Raw genomic sequence first — 17,404 nt, 5'->3', positions numbered from 1 at the left:
ATATGACCATTCAGCAGTAAGACCTAACAACAGAGACCCAGAGCGGCAGAACCATTAAAAACACAGAAGGCTTGGGTCACTCTCTAACAAATCACCCAACCATTGAAGATACAGGCTTTCTGAAAGTTGCTCAACATTTATCCCAGTATTACACACTGCCAGCAAAAGAGTAAATGGATACACACTTCTGAAAAGCAAACTGGTAATATGCATCCACAGCCATAAGTTACTCAAACCTGCGCTTTGGTAAGTCCGCTTCTTCTCATCTCCAAGAAAGAGTCAAAACAATGTCTAGGCAACAGTAAAGAGCGAGAGGGAAAAGGCAGCCCTGACTCCTGACATCTCTTGCCACCAGCTAGGTTGTGAGTTTCTTCTGCTGTGGATTTTACACAATATCAGCATCTGATGAGGACTATCCAGGAAAGACCACTTCATAATCACGTGTGACAGAGGTAAAAACAAAAATACTGTGTAATCACAAAAATGGCTGGGCTTCCCCCTGGCCCAGCTGACATGAACAACTATCATTTATTCTCCAACAACAACTCTGTGTGTGCTTTGTTCACCCTACCTTTGCCATAAAGCTTGTTAAGGTAACCATTGGTGGGATTGCCCTGACTCCTGTCAGCATCCAATTTGGAACAAAACCCACTTCCTTGAATCATCTTCAAAATCACCTTGCCTGAGCCCAAATCTTATAATACGCCGATTCTAACTTTTTCTGAGATGCCCCATGGTTCCCCATGGTGTGTGCTACATGCTAGTACCATTCAAGATGCAGAGAATAGAAGTTAATTCATCTAAATGGATGCCTCAAGGTGTTGGGACTTAAGTCCCTCAGAACCCCATTGAGAAGGTCTGCAGGGAAAACTATGCATCATCTTATTTAGCGTAACGGCAATCCTGGAAAAGATGGACTTATGGGTATTCCTATTTTATAGACAGAGAAAGAAACTGAGGCACAGACTGGCCAGGAAACTATTCTAAGATCTAGAACACAATCTTATATTCTAAGATTGGAAAACAGGCAGTCTTTTGGCAGATGTGTTTCATCACATAAGCTGTTCAGCTTCCGCCAAAATGCTATCACAAGTCACTTAGTTATCTAGGGTCAAAACCCAGGATCATCTTACATCTGTGCTACCCATGCCTTCAGCAGCCAGCCAGAGCTCCTGTGAAGGCTCACCATCTCCTTCCTGCAAACTCCTCTTTCCCTTGGCACGGCCAATCTGTAGTCTGTGTCCTCATTATCTCTCCCTGAACCGCTGCAAGCACATCTCAACTGCAGTACTCACCTCCACTCACCTCCTCCTGTAACCAAGGGTAAATTCTTGAAGAATAATGTTACTACATAGAGCGCTGATTGGGGAGGAGGAGAGGGAGGGAGGGAGTGAGGGAGGAAGGGAGGGAGGGAGGGAATTGGGAGGAAAAGTTTGGCATTTAGAATCTTCCAAGAGTTGGCAGCTGCATCCTACTTTTATAACCATATGTCCCATTACTTTTCCCTCTTCCAGATAAATGACGCCACTCTTCAATTTTCCCATCCTTCTGCCTTTGTTCCACTGTCTCTTCTCAACCCACATCTCCAGGTTTCAAAATCTTATCCAGGCTTTATCCAACTTAATGTCCTATAGTCTTTGAGGCAGTACGGCTTAGTGAAAAGACAAACAATGAACATGCAATAATAGTTTCCCCAACACTCCCTTCTCCCCAGCCACCATGAACCCCATGCTAAAGAAATTAACATCACCCTCTTTTGTGTGCCTATGTTTATTTACAGGAATCATCACATTCTGCCTTCCATGACAGTTATTACTTCATTTTCCTACTAGGTTATAAAATCCACGAGGACGCAAACATCTTAGTCATCTTTGATTTACGCCATGAAGTATAAAATAGTTATCCATAAATGACCTGGACATTACGATTATTCACACTACAAATACAACACAGTTCTATGGGCATGTCTCTCCTAAAAGTCTCAGTGATTTGTTACTGAGAATTCAGAAATTGCGTGGCAGAGGCTGTATAAGCTTTTTAGGCTCTGAGGCAGCATTTGGGGATAGGGACTCTCAAAAAAAAATCCAATTTTTTTTTTCCTGCAGAAACAATCCTTTGAATTGGTGTAGGACCTTGGCTGTGTTCAAGTGATCCTAAATCCCTTCTGTTGTTTCAGCAGCATGCGTGGCCACCAGCATTTATGAGTCAGGTCCACCATCATCCAAGGTGGTGCACTCCTGAGAAGCTAGCGGCTAACTTTGTGTCCAGTCGTATGCATGTGCCTTGGTCTCTGACACCAATTCCTGGTTTAAAGAGTCCTGGTCAGTGGAGCAGGATTGGTTTCACTCAGCCCAGCTGTTATGAGCCATAAAGAATCCACATCAGGGCCACTTCCTTCAGCTGGGTGTTGAAATGGGCAGTACAGGTGCCCAGTGGGTGGGAATGGGGCCTATGCCAAGGTGAGCAAAAGTAGGTTTACAGTTGTGAGTGAGTGAAACTCAGAGTGTATCCTTGTATTGTTATTTCTTAATTTTGTATTATTTTCCATATGAACAACTGTAAATCTATTTTGCCTCCCCATGTATATAAGCTTGTTAGACTCCATCCAGTTCAAAATACTTTTAAAGAAATTATTTGACTCCCCAAGAGCCCATTTCCATATAAGAAAGTCATTTAGCAGGGGGTAAATTAATTTATTTCTCACATGTCTAGCTAATTTCTAGCTTGAATTTATTTTTATGTAATCTCCTGGATTTTTTGTTTTCTTTAAGAAATGTACTAAAAATAACTTCTTAAAAGGTGAGCAATAGGAAGACATTTCCAAAGGCGATAACACTAAAAATTATACATTTCACCTCCCATCACTATTTCTTCTCCGCCCTTTGTTGTTTTTGGAAAAGCAAGATATCAAGGGATCTGTCAGAAAAACAAGAGGGTGTGATTGAAATTAGCCATATAACTGGACACCAAGTAGGGCTGGCTTGTACCACATATAATGGGAATTACTTTGTCTTCTACTAACACCCTGGGGCCCCAGAGAAGGGACATAGGAAGAAAATTCAGAAAAGAGACACAGGATTATTAAGGAGCTGCAAGGCTGATTTACGGGGCACATTGTGAGAGCTATGAACTTGTGGCTTGGCTGAAGGATGACTGCAGAAGCCATGCATGGCTATGAGTTTACAGAGAATGCGCTCACAGAGGAGAGGAGAGGGATGGAGTTGTCCTGGAGGTGATAATAATCGCAGTCGCTGCTTTTTACTTGTTTTGTTTCTAATACGGGGCTCTGTGCTTTATATTCCTCTTGCCTGCTACAGAAGTGCCAACATATTTTTTTAACCTTTTATATAATGGAAAAGATAAAAACAGCAAATGGAAAGCTTCATAAAATGTTACCTTTAGAAAAGGTAAGAATTTCTTTCAATGTGTTCTGGGTAGGAGTGTTGACTGAGAAGTCATAAGAATATAAACCAATGAACAAACTCTCTGAGACAGAGAGGGAGAAATGAGTGCCACACCTGGGGTGAAGGAAAGGGAGGAAAGGGAAAAGATGAACCAACCAAGGTACTTGCACCTCATAACCCAATTGGTAGCCAAGGCCAGCAATTCATGAAGTCTCTAATAGGGTGTCCCCGGACCCCCCAGAGACCTCAAGTGACCCCTGGTCTATTTCAAACAGGAGATTACCAGCCCGCATGCTATCCTTTAGACTCTCAGTGCCAGGAAAGACAGAGAAGGTGCATGTCAGAGGCAGATGGCTAATGGCTGAGAGGCCCAGTTCAGCCTCTATTGATGCTGAGGAACCAACAGCCTCCAGTTCTTCTTTTCCTCACCGTATGCAGAGCAGTGGCAAAGCTTAAAGTGAGGTTTGAAGTATCTCAAAAGGTCCAAGAACAACTGACCATTTGTCCATCCCTGCAGTCAATGCTGAGGGGGTTATGGAGAATATGACAGGCTCCCTGTCCTCCAGGAAAAGAAGACAGATACAGAGACAGACACATCACCATTATTCAATGAGTCCAGAGATGTTGGAGAAAAGCAAGGGGTGACAGGTGTCCAGAGAAGATAAAATCTATCCTGGAGGCCACAAAACATGACCGACAGAGCTATCTTCAGGTGGCTTCACTAATTTCCATTTGTTTTATCAAGAAAATCTTTACCCAGGAGCATTTCTAGCTGACAAAAGAGTGTTCCAGTACTGTTTTGCAAGTTTGTTTTCTTCTTAAAGAATAATTCCTGAGTTGAAACCAAGATGGCGGCATAGGTAAACACCGGAGATTGCTGCCTCGCACAACCACTTCAAAAATACAACTAAAAGACGGAGCGGACATCACCCAGAACCACAGGAAGGCTGACTGAGTGGAAATTCTACAACTAGAAGGAAAGAGAAAAGCATACCGAGACTCAGAGGAGGTGCGGTGCGGAAGTAAAATACAAAGGTGTGGAGGTGCATGCAGAGCGGGCTGGCGGCTGAGGGCGCGGTTGTATTTTTCAATCGGGAGGGAGTCTCAGGCTCTGAGCTCCAGTTCTGGGTGAGTCTCTGGGGACCCAGACTCATACGGGAGAAGCGGGACTGTCTGGCATTGGTCAGAACTCAAGGGCAGCTTTCTCTCCGAGGTACTTGCAGCAATTGCTGGGACACTGAGAAGCAGAGCCTCTGAGGGCAGGACTGAGAGCAGCCATAACTGCTCGCTCCGCCCGCCCTGTTGATCCCCTGGGACCCGCCCTGCCCAAGCCTTGCACAGAGGCATTTGCTGGATAGCCTCAGGCAAAGGCTAGATTAGCACCTCCCTAGAGGACAGAAGTTCTCCCACTGCAGACACAGCTGATTCTCACAGCCAGTTGGCCTGGAGGTCAAATCCCCCCCACTGTTACCTACAACAATCAAGGCTTAACTACAACAAGACTGTGCACAAAGACCACAAGGGGGTGCACCAAGAAAGCATAAAAATGCTGAGACAAAGAAACAGGACACAAATGACAGAAATGGAGGAAAGCAAACTGCTGGATATAGAGTTCAAAACCACACTTTTAAGGTCTTTTAAGAACTGTCTAGAAGCCGCCGATAAATTTAGTAAGACCCTCGAAAAGACTGGTGAGACCGCCGATAAATGTAGTGAGATCCTCAAGAAATCTAATGAGACCCTCGATGTTGTGATAAAGGACCAACTAGAAATTAAGCATACACTGACTGAAATAAAGAATATTATACAGACTCCCAACAGCAGACCAGAGGATCGCAAGAATCAAGTCAAAGATTTGAAATGCAAAGAAGCAAAAAACACCCAACCAGAAAAGCAAAATGAAAAAAGAATCCGAAAATATGAAGATAGTGTAAGGAGCCTTGGGACAGCTTCAAGCGTACCAACATCCGAATTATAGGGGTGCCAGAAGATAAGAGAGAGCAAGATATTGAAAACCTATTTGAAGAAATAATGACAGAAAACTTCCCCTACCTGGTGAAAGAAATAGACTTCCAAGTCCAGGAAGCGCAGAGAACCCCAAACAAAAGGAATCCAAAGAGGACCACACCAAGACACATTATAATTAAAATGCCAAGAGCAAAAGACAAAGAGAGAATCTTAAAAGCAGCAAGAGAAAGAAAATCAGTTACCTACAAGGGAATACCCATATGACTGTCAGCTGATTTCTCAACAGAAACTTTGCAGGCCAGAAGGGAGTGGCAAGAAATATTCAAAGTGATGAATACCAAGAACCTACAACCAAGATTACTTTATCCAGCAAAGCTATCATTCAGAATAGAAGGTCAGATAAAGAGCTTCACAGATAAGGAAAAGCTAAAGGAGTTCATCACCACCAAACCAGTATTATATGAAATGCTGAAAGGTATCCTTTAAGAAGAGGAAGAAGAAGAAAAAGGTAAAGATACAAATTATGAACAACAAATACGCATCTATCAACAAGTGAATCTAAAAATCAAGTGAATAAATAATCTGATGAACAGAATGAACTGGTGATTATAATAGAATCAGGGACATAGAAAGGGAATGGACTGACTATTCTTGGGGGGGAAAGGGGTGTGGGGGGTGCGGGAAGAGACTGGACAAAAATCATGCACCTATGGATGAGGACAGTGGGTGGGGAGTGAGGGCGGAGGGTGGGGTGGGAACTGGGAGGAGGGGAGTTATGGGGGAAAAAAAGAGGAACAAATGTAATAATCTGAACAATAAAGATTTCAGAAAAAAAAAAAGAATAATTCCTTTTTTCCTGGGGAGCTATCCTTCCTCCCCACTCCTCAGCTGTCTTGCCTCCTTCAATTGACCCAGCATGTGCTCATCCAACTCCTTTCCTGGAACTTTCCAAATTAAGCCTTAGGGAGAAGGATATGCTTTCTGTGGTGATAAGGTCATAGCGTAAGAAGGTGGGGAGAATTGAAGGACTTATCCGAGGAGAGAGACCAAAGTCAACACACAGAGAAGCATGGAAGATAGATAGAAAGGTGAAGTCCTGATAGCTCTGAGGCCCAGACCCTAGTGCCTCTGGGGCCTAGCAGCACCACTCCTATTCATCACTATGTGAAATGCTACAGCATTTTTCCAACCACGTCTTCTTGCTGAAAGTAGTCTGGTTTCTATCACTTACAGTCAAGAAGACCGAGTAGCAGCCCACATTAGCAGTGACTTCTTGACATTTTCATCCTTACCTTGAACTTACATTTCTCCTCTCAGCCTCCCCCTTTCTTTTAAAAAGAAATATGTATTTTTATTTTTTTATATATTTTTATTGATTTCAGAAAGGAAGGGAGAGAGATAGAACATCAATGATGAGAGAGAATCATTGATCTGCTGCCTCCTGCACATCCCACACTGTGGATTGAGCCTGCAACCAGGGCATGTGCCCAGACTGGGAATTGAACCATGACCTCATGGTTCATAGGTGGAAGCTAGACCACTGAGCAATGCTGGCCGGGCTCAGCCTCCCCCTTTCCAAGAAGAGTCAGACCAACCTCAATGTTGCCAGTTTCTCCTTGTTCTGTCTAGTCATATTTTGAAAATTTGGCCCACATTCTTGCCTCCCCATCAGCTGCACCTCTAGTTGCTCCATATGTAAGTTTCCCAAAACCAGCTTAAATTTCAAAGTTAAAAACCTGCCTACCAAGGGCCCTCACCAGAGAATCCAACTGATTGGTTCAAGGGTGGGGCCTAGGAATTTACAGTTTTAAAAACAACATCTGGTAGATTCTGTTGGGCAGTCATGTGGATGTATCACTAGGCCAGAGGCCCCGTGACAACCCATCAACTTGAGGAGCACATCAGTAACCTAGACATGGTGCAAATTAACTGTTTGGTCTCTCAACAAGCTTTGAGTACTACTCAGAAAGCAGAATGTGTGGCAGCCTGGAAGTATGTCATGGAAGTTCCAAGCTGCTCAGAGAACTCTCCTGAAGGGGTTTGAAATGACTTCATCGCCAAGGTGGCAGGAGTTTCAGGGGCAGCCTGGCCCCTTACACAAGCTGCCATTGATTGAACTTCATACTGGGGACCGATGAAGTCCAGGGAATTTATTTCTTTTTAGGTCTAGCATTACATCACCAGTCTGTGTAACTTTTCTTATAAAGTGTCTTTTCAATGCGGGTATCCTCAAAAGAGTTGGGCATAACTAAACCAGTGGTAGCAGCAAAGTTGAAATGCAGGGGAGCAAATTTTTTTTTAAATCCAACAAGTAATGTCACCTTTGGAGCAGTTAAAGTTCTCTCCTTGCCTGGCCAGTGGGGCTCAGTGGCTGAGCATTGACCTATGAACTAGGAGGTCATGGTAGATTCCAGTCAGGGCACATGCCTGGGTTTCCGGTTGGATTCCCAGGAGCGGGTGTGCAGCAGGCAGCCAATCAATGATTCTTTCTCTTCAATGATGTCTCTCTCTCTCTCTCTCTCTCTCTTTCTCTCTCTCTCCCTTCCTCTCTGAAATCAATAAAAGTATATTTTATTTATAATATATTTTTATTGATTTCAGAGAGGAAGGGAGAGGGAGAGAGAGAGAGAGATAGAAACATCAATGATGAGAGTGAATCATTGATTAGCTGCCTCCTGCATGCCACCCTCCCCCCCCACACACTGGGGATCCAGCCCGCAACCCGGGCACGTGCCCTTGACCAGACTCGAACCTGGGACCCTTCAGTCCGCAGGCTGACGCTCCATCCACTGAGCCAAACCAGCTAGGGCAAAGTATATATATATTTTTTAAGTGCTGTCCTCATGAGAGATGACCAGTGTTCAGAGCAGCCACATTCTGAAAGTGGATGCCAGGTGGAAGAGAGATTTGGTTCCCTAAATAAAGCAAACACCTTCCACATTCCTTCCTTGATTGTTGGGGTTGACAGTGGCTGAGCTGAACCTGCCTATACACTCTCAAAGCCTCTGCATTTTGAGATGGGCTGCTGGGCATCAGCCGTGATCCAACAGGTGTTTCAAGGTTTTTATCGACCAGGCAGAACGCTTGCATGTATTTATCTCAAGCTCTTATGTTTTATTTTATTATGTCTTGCTTCTATTCCTATAAAAACTGCGGAATTGAAGGTTTGGGAATCAGTGGGGCTTGGAATGAGTAGTCAAATGAACTTTGCCATTTGGCCAATAGCATCCCCTATCCAATCATTGCTGACTTACTTTATTTTCTTTTTCTGGGGTTTCCCCCTTTTTGTCTTTCTTCTCTTTCTCTTTTCTTCCCTTTCTCCCTCCCCCTCTCCCACAACACATTCAGAGAGTGCCCTAAACGGTGACAGGCTTGCTCATGCTTCCCTTATGACTAAATCCCTGGGCCTCTGGCCAAGCCCCCACAGATGGCCCCAAACTTCAGGCACCCCTTTAGGAGAGCCCCACGTTTGCAGCCCAGCCTGGGCCGTGGGGTGGGGAGTGGCGGTGTCTTAGTCCTCGGGGAAGGCAAAGCAGCTTCCAGGAGGAAACGGGCGTTTCCTTCCCACGCGCTTGCTGAGCGAGCCCTGCCTGGGTCCCGGCCTGGGGACTCCACCCAAGCCCCTCCCGGCGCTCTGGGACAGGCCGGTCGCCACACACAGGCACTTGCAGGCCCTGGTGCCGCGCCCTAAGGAGAGCAGCACCCAAGGCCAATTGCCATGGCAACCCCGGGGTTCATTCCATTCCCCACCCAGCCGATCCCCCCTCCTCCCTGCGCTGCAGCCAACCGGCTTGTGCGCGTCCGGGGAGCGCACTATAAAACCTGCACCGGTGGCGCTGGGGAAGGAAGGCGATCTGGGGACCTGGAGGGAAGTGAGCAGAGCCAATCCACAGCGTGGAAAGTCTGGTTTTGCAAACGTGGGAGGGAAAAGCCTGAGCATGCAGCGTGTGCAAAGCATGAGTCTCAGTCTGCCCACGCAGTGCCTCTGCCTGGCTTTCCTGCTCCTCCATCTCTTGGGACAGGTGAGTGGCGCGCCCTTTAGGTGTCCCTGGTTACTTTGCCTTCCTGGGCGGCCCCTGCTGGGTCACTCTGCCTTACTGATCCCGCTGAGAGGTTTCTCCTTCTTTTCTTGCCGCCTCCCAGGTGGCTACGACTCAACGCTGCCCAAACCCCTGCCCGGCCCGGTGCCCCCAGACGCCGCCGACCTGCGCCCCCGGGGTGAGAGCGGTGCTGGACGACTGCTCTTGCTGTCTGGTGTGTGCCCGCCAGCGCGGCGACAGCTGCTCGGAGCTGGAGCCCTGCGAAGAAAGCCGCGGCCTCTTCTGTGACCGCAGAGCGGACCCCAGCGCCCAGACTGGAATCTGCATGGGTAACCCTGCCCCCTCCACCTCGGACCTCTCTCTGAGGCTAGCTGGGGCTGCCCCCTCTTTCCTATCCCTCCCCCTTCCCAGAAACTGATGCGCAAATAATCACCGTAATGAGGATGCTGTGGGTGATGTTTATGGAGCACTTACTGTGCGCCAGGCATGGGCTGGGGGGCCACTGGGATTGGGGGAGCTCCCGAAGCCAGAGGTGAGAAGCACTCAGTCACTTGCCTCCCTAGAGAAGAATCGAGATGGATGGGGAGCAGAGCAGAGTTAGGGGCCAGTGAAGTCGTTTTCTTTGGACATGTCCAGGGGGACGCTTGGGGGTGATGGACGCTAGGGCTCACTCACTGGCTCCCAGCTCCCCCACTGCAGTCCAGCAGGTTCGTTTTCAAATCTGTAATAGTCCTATTTGAGCCAAAGCCCACCCCCACCTCCTCAAGTCTCCTGGGACGACTATGTAACCCCTCTCCTGGGCTGTGAATAACAAAAGGCAGGTGGCCAGCCGGTGCAGGCTGGTGAAACTTAATTGGGCATCGGCTTTCCACGTGGTGCACCATTTAGTTGGAGGCTGGCCCTGCCTCTCTGGATTAGAGGCTTGGAATAGCCCCCAAGTTCATAATGATTTTTTGTGCTGGAATGCCAAGGAATTCTAACTCTCTGCCCAATGTGACCAGTTAACCTATTTGGAGAACATGAGTGCTTTTTTCTTTCTTTCTTTCTCTCTTTCTTCCTTCTCTTTTTAATTCTAAGCTGCTGGCTGAGGAGAATCTGAGGAGTTTCTTGCAAAGTAACTTTAGAACATGGCTATGGGACCTTGGGAGGGTCATTTCTCAGCTGTACACCTCTTTCTTCATCCATAAAATGAGTGGCAGGGCTGGATGGTCTTGAAGCATCTTTCTTGCTCTGGGAGCCCTTCGTGAGGATATCTCTCCTCTGGAGATGGATTTAAAAAACAGGCTCTCTCAACCAGGCAATGAACAACTTGGGCTTTGGAACACGTGCCACAAATCTTATGTGGTGTCCTCAAGACACTGTGACTTTGTTTTTCTCTCTTCCCTTCCCTCTCTGCCCTGCTTCCCCGCTATTCTAGCGATCGAGGGAGATAACTGTGTGTTCGACGGGGTCATTTACCAAAGTGGAGAAACCTTCCAGCCCAGCTGCAAATACCAGTGCACCTGCCAAGATGGGCAGATTGGCTGCGTGCCTCGCTGTGACGAGGACCTGCTACTACCCCAACCTGACTGCCCGGTTCCAAGAAAAGTTGAAGTGCCCGGGGAGTGCTGTGAAAAGTGGATCTGTGACGCAAATGACACGGAGGCGTTAGGGGACCTGCACGCCCTTCCAGGTGAGAAACTCGGGCTCCCTGAAGGTGATCACAGCACAGGATACAGGTGGGCAGAAGCATGAGTGTCCTTGAGGATTCGCAATGAGAAACTGGCCTCCATTTCTGGCCATCCAGCTGAGGATTCCAGATTGCCCACTGAGACTAACACACCAGGGCTTGGAATCCTAGCCGACTGAGTGAAGTATGCAGTTTCTCCTAAAGAGACCTGCTCAGTTCAGTGGTTCTTTCCAGCAGTGGGACTGATTTGGTCTTATTGTGTGACTACTCTGTATATTTTAGTCCATCTACCTGACCTTTATTCACATTACAATGATACAAGTAAAAAAAAAAATCACTCCCTTTTGTGGATTCTGCACACTAGCTGTGCATTCTCAAAACCAGCCTCCCTAAAGAATGCTACTCATCACTGGACAGGTGTCACAGAGAAATGCCACCTTTCCAGATGCTGCAGGAAAGGTCAAGTGACACTTCAGAATCTTGGTTTTGCTTTGCTTTTTGTTTCATCTTATAAAGGAAATAGTTTCGGGTAGGGAGAGAAACTCAAGAGCCAGTAAAGAATATTTTAGAAGCCATTCACCAGCCAGATTACATCTACTGGTGGTATGCAGACATTATTAGCCATGCCTTGCAGATAGGAACACTGCCATGTCGAAGAGAAGACGTGCCCCAAGTCATGATATGAAATGTTGAGACACAACTTTTCATAATCAAAGTCCAAGTGTCTATATCCCGTAATCCAAATCACCAGGACCACCTCTCTAAGGCAAAGTATTGCTTTCATCACAATTTTGAGTTGGTTCTACTTACTCATCCAATTAAAATTTCAGCATGATCTTTTTTCTGTAAGAAATCACATATTGAAACACTGTAATTTATGGAATGGTCATTGATGCTAAACTGCTCTATATTCTTAAAATTCCTAAGCTTCTTTGTTTTTTTAATCCTCACCTAAGGATATTTTTTTTTATTGATTTTAGAGAGAGAAGAAGGGAGAGAGAGAGAGAGAGAGAGATGAGAGCGAAACATGGATCGGTTGCCTGCTGTACACGCCCTGACCAGGGATCAAACCCACAACCCAGGTATGTGCCCTCACCGAAATCGAACCTGCAAACTTTTGGTGTACAGGAAGATGCTCCAACCAACGGAGCCACCCGGCCAGGACCCTGAGACTTAAGGACAGGTTAAACAGTCATTCCACAAAGATTTCCTAAATGCCCACAATGAGCCAGGCATAGTGCAACCTGTTAGGAGTTTATAAATAGAGTAATCCATTCTGTCCCTGAAAACACCCGAGTTTTAGGAGGCACAGAATTGGCTGAGACCTTCTATCTGATGATGATGGACAAAGCCACTTTGTGATCCTCACGTTTTACTCTGCCTGGTTGTCTCTCTCTCTTTTTTTTTTTTGTATTTCTCATAGCCTACAGGACAGAAACCACGCTAGGAGTTGCAGTCTCTGACTCAAGTACCAACTGCATTGAACAGACCACAGAGTGGAGCGCATGTTCCAAGAGCTGTGGCATGGGCTTCTCCACCCAGGTCACCAACAGGAATCCGCAGTGCGAGATGGTGAAGCGGACTCGGCTCTGTATGGTGCGACCTTGTGAACAGGAGCACAGGCAACCAACAGACAAGGTAGGCGGCGGCCTGGCCTCATTGGAGTCCAAGCTTTAGAAAAATGACTGCGACACTAGTTGACTAGAGGTCAGCTCTAGCTGGGAGTTAACCCCAGGGAAAAGGCAGAGAGGTTCCTGAAGTGAATGAGTTTACCTTCTTTTATTTTTTCTCTTTAATGTATTGAAATAACCCAGGCAGCTCACAGCAGGCTCACGGGTAAAGAAGGAGGGGCCGGGCAATTATCATAATGTCCCCAATTGAGAAGGGTATGGCAAAGCTCATTCCATTCCTGGAAAAGACTGGCTACTCAATTGCCAAGGGAAGCTGATTTTAGAGAGGGCATTTCACCCCTTGGATTCAATCAACAGAGTAGGAATTATAGCTGCCTTATTCACCACTCTGTTCCCAGCATTCTGCCTGGTCCATCGTGTGTGCTTGATAAAACACTGTTGATGAAGAAATGAATGGCTGTCTGGGAATTATTTTCAGTATTTTAAAAAGCTTAGTGGAACTAGTACATTTGCCAGCATAAGGCTGTATATGCCAAATAAAATAGAACATTTCTTTCCTTTTTTGCTGGTATTATATCAACTCAGTGTGTTAACGCTGAGTACAAGGCATGCAGATCAGAAGCTTGGATTGCTTCCGGATGACCTCACCGTCCTTGTTACCAGAACCCTAGATAAATGCAATACCCCCAAATTAAACTATTATATGGACCCTTGGACAAACCTAAGGCCAAAATAAAATAGTCCCTAGCAATGAAAGATTTACATATCTCTGGAGCCAGCTAGCCTGGCTTTAAATCCTGGCTTCTCACACCAACTAGCCGTGGGCTCTTAGGCAATTTTCTTAACTTCTAAGCCTCCATTCCTTCCCCCATATAATAGGGTCATTGACAGTACTTATTTCAAAGGAATCATGAGGATTAAATAGAATGAATTAGCAAAGCTCTGGACATAGATTACTCTGTTAACATTAGGCATCATTATTTAAAATTTCTATTTATTGCTAAAATAAGAGTCTCTAGTAGTTGCATTCATTATATGGCTGCTGAGCTATATGACTTTTTAAGGTCCATCCTAACTTTGCTTCTTTCATCAATTTAGAAATAATACCTAGAGATTCCTTATCCCTAAAATTATATGCACTTCCCTACACATAAGGGAATTCTAACATACATGTAACATGGTCATGCAGGTTCACCCACAAAGCAGTATTTTTCTATCTCTCTGTTTCTCTTTCTCTCTCTCTCTCTCTCTCTCTCTCTCTCTCTCTCTCACACACACACACACACACACACACACACATACATACACAAAGGGATATTGCTGCCCTTGTATTTTTTTGTGGTTGTTGGCAAGAATATATGCCAAATATTAAATATAAAAAAGAAAGAAACAAGAAGACCTTAAGTATTTCAGACACACTAACTTCTTTATCAATAATATTTTCCATATCATGCTTTTTACTGTTTCTTTAACTAAAATTTATGTTTTCTTGCACCCAGTTTAAATTGGGAGATATTATGTTTAAAATATTTTATGGTAAATATATTTTTTAAAGATTCTAGGAATGTACCTAGAATTTAGGAAAATACTAGCATCATAATTGTTACTTCCTTTTCGGGAGATTCTTAAGTGGGAGATAGTGCTTCTCAAAGTGTGGCCCGCAGATCAGCAGCAGCATCTAAGAACTCGTTAGAATGCGAATTATTGGGGTCCCCATCAGACCTATTGAGTCAGAAACTCTGGGTGTAAGACCCAACAATCTGTGGTTTTGCAAAACCTCCAGATGACTTTGATGCACACAGAAGTTTGAGAGCCACTAATTTCATAAAATTCCAAGTCTCATCACCCCACAATCTGTGGGCTGTGCCCAGGAAGGTCAAGAGCAGTAGAGAATTGTGGCAAATTAGTAAGTAAAGAAATCTGAGTAGGAAATAAACATATTATCAATTCCTTGCTGAAGTATCAATATCAGGATTCTTCATCAACCATTACTAATGGAATATTCAATTAATTCTCCACTTATTTCGCCTTTATGGAAAATAGCCATATGGTAAAAGAAGTGGGCATTGCATTAGACAAGTTCAATTACTGGATGTTCACTTTAGCTCCTTGAGATTTTATTTATTTATCTCTAAAACTTGGGCAATTGTTCTTTACATTAACAACTATTCCTTGTATGAATAAATGTTGTTGATAAGGTTAATGTGAGTTAACGTTTGCAAAATGTTTGAAACATTAGTGGACTTGCAATAATGCCAAATTTATTCTCTTTTGCTTTATAAGACCTAAGAATGCATTTAGCTATAAGAAACACCAAACCCTGTTATAGTGGCTTAATAATATTGGTTTCTTTATCATACATATGCTTTTACTCTTAGTTTACCACCAAGATCAAAAGACGACTGTGCAAAATGGGGCATAGTTTCCACATTCTAGGTAGGAAGGAAAATGAACGCAGGAAGCAATAAAGAACGGTATCTGACTGAAGGGCAAAGAATTTCCCAGAATCCCGTGGCTTGTGTGTCATTGGCCAGAACTTTGTCACAAGGCCGTCCTAAGCTCCCAGATATTCTGGGAAAGCACTTTTAGCTGACCACGTTGCCCACACAAAATTAATGTCCTGTTAGCAAAAAATAAAGAGCAATGGATATTGGGCAGGCAACTAGCAAGTTAATCCATACCCCTAAAATGGTCCTGGGAGGAAGAGTCACCATCTGTGCATCACTCCCTTGCTTCTTTCTCAGAAAGGAAAAAAGTGTCTGCGCACCACGAAGTCCCTCAAAGCCATCCACCTGCAGTTCAAGAACTGCACAAGCCTGCATACCTACAAGCCCAGGTACTGTGGAGTCTGCAGCGATGGCCGGTGCTGCACCCCTCACAACACCAAAACCATCCAGGTAGAGTTCCAGTGCTCCCCGGGGCACATCATCAAGAAGCCGATGATGGTCATTGGGACCTGCACCTGTCACAACAACTGTCCTCACAACAACGAGGCTTTCCTCCAAGAGTTAAAGCCGAGCACCAGCAGAGGGAAAATGTAACCTGGGTCCCTGGAGAAGCCCACCTACAGAGGCAAACCATAGCTATTGCGTGACCCATCTTCAAAAGAATATAAGAAAAATCGCGAGAATTATGATTTTTGCCCCTGAGTCCTATGTATTTTCTGTGGTCATATGAGGTCAGTTCTAGCTGTCTTTTTATTTTTTCTTAATGGAAAATATGATTAACTGTAAACTTGGAATCAAGGAAAACTCAGGATAGTGCTTAGAGATGACTTACTGTTCTGTGGTGTTTACTGCGAATGAAAACGTCTATAAATTTAAGAAATCAGATATAGACTGCATCACATCACACTCATCTTTTTTTGTTATATATTAGTGCAATTTCAAGAAAATGTCCCTGTCAGGAATGACCCAGGGAAGTCCAGCATCATACTGACCATGTCATCATACAATTATTTCACCATATATTGAGGTTTGACTTGAGGGGTCTCCGCTGAGCTCTTTTTGTGTAGCTCAGCTCTGAACTTCCAAGTCAAGATCCGGGAAACATAGAGCTCTTCAACTTGGAATACAGAGTCTATTAGTTTTGTGTTTAGTTGTAAACTAGGAAACGAGCTGTATCTGCAGTAATACAATGTTACAGTTAGTTAAATGGACTGGTATCATAAACTTGCTCCATGTCAGACAAATTGACTCCTTTCCAATAGAAAGAAGCTGAACAGAAAACTCCCCCTAATACAGAGATGACAATGACTGGACCTCACCAGCCCCCCTACATTTGTATATGCTGCAGGCTTCTGGGGCTCATAGTGTTTTCATTCAGAAGAAGCAGAGCCTGTCAGCAGAGATCCTCTCATCTTATTGATGAGTAAACTGAGGGCCAAAACACCTGATTACAACCTTGGATGACATTCAAATGTGCTTGTAATGAAATTTTAAAACAGAAGAACAAAGCCGACATAAGTGGGATGGCACAGGAACACACATCTTATGGGAGTTTAGAATGTATTGTAGACCTGCCCATAACTTATCCTTGGGCCCTACTTATGCAAACTCACAAACAAGATATGGGTGCATACATACTTGCATCTAAGTTGTCAGGCTACAAGATAGGCTGCAAACTTAAATGCATACATTCGCCTAATGTCACCAGATGTGTTCAACTTTTCTCCTTAAAAGTATTTATATAAATATAAATTATACATTTTTAAAATATTCTTTTTACTTTCTCTACTTGTCAGATAGCACTAAATAAACATGATCTTATCAATGTGTGACTTTGCTATTACTTTGTGCTTTATCAGTTGTTTATTAGAAATATAAACAAAATTAAAATGTACAAATTAAATCAGATACCAAGCACTGAAAGCAATGTGGATATATTTAGATGAAGTTACAAGCTCTCACCATGAGGGAAATGAAAGATAGCTCTTCCTGAGTTAGGTGTTCTCTACTGTCCAGGCCTCAAATATTTTCCACAATGTTTACCCAAACCAACAACTCAGTTACTGATATTTTCTTCTAGACAATCTTCTAGACAATTCTATATATTAAAAATTGAACTTCTTGCCCTGGTGGGTGTGGCTCAGTTGGTTAAGTGTCATCCCATACATCAAGTCCAGCAAAAGGTCACCAATTCAATTCCCTATCATCAGAATGCCTGGGTTGTGGGCTCGATCCCCAGTAGGGG

At 44.5% G+C, this 17,404-nt stretch overlaps 1 protein-coding gene across 1 annotated transcript; it reads left to right on the top strand.

The window, feature by feature from the left end:
- Positions 1–9,202: 9,202 nt before the first annotated feature.
- Positions 9,203–16,984, top strand: CCN3 (cellular communication network factor 3). Its single transcript, XM_070392151.1, has 5 exons — positions 9,203–9,394; positions 9,516–9,741; positions 10,830–11,084; positions 12,505–12,719; positions 15,457–16,984. The coding sequence occupies exons 1-5, from the start codon at positions 9,311–9,313 to the stop codon at positions 15,751–15,753; spliced, it is 1,077 nt and encodes a 358-aa protein (XP_070248252.1). The 5' UTR covers positions 9,203–9,310; the 3' UTR covers positions 15,754–16,984.
- Positions 16,985–17,404: the final 420 nt, after the last annotated feature.

This window comes from Myotis yumanensis, unplaced genomic scaffold (genome assembly GCF_028538775.1).
Source record: "Myotis yumanensis isolate MYYU_CA2020_CCGP unplaced genomic scaffold, mMyoYum1.0.hap1 SCAF_15, whole genome shotgun sequence".
NCBI classification, from domain to species: domain Eukaryota; kingdom Metazoa; phylum Chordata; class Mammalia; order Chiroptera; family Vespertilionidae; genus Myotis; species Myotis yumanensis.
This window is presented reverse-complemented; position numbering and strand designations above follow the sequence as displayed.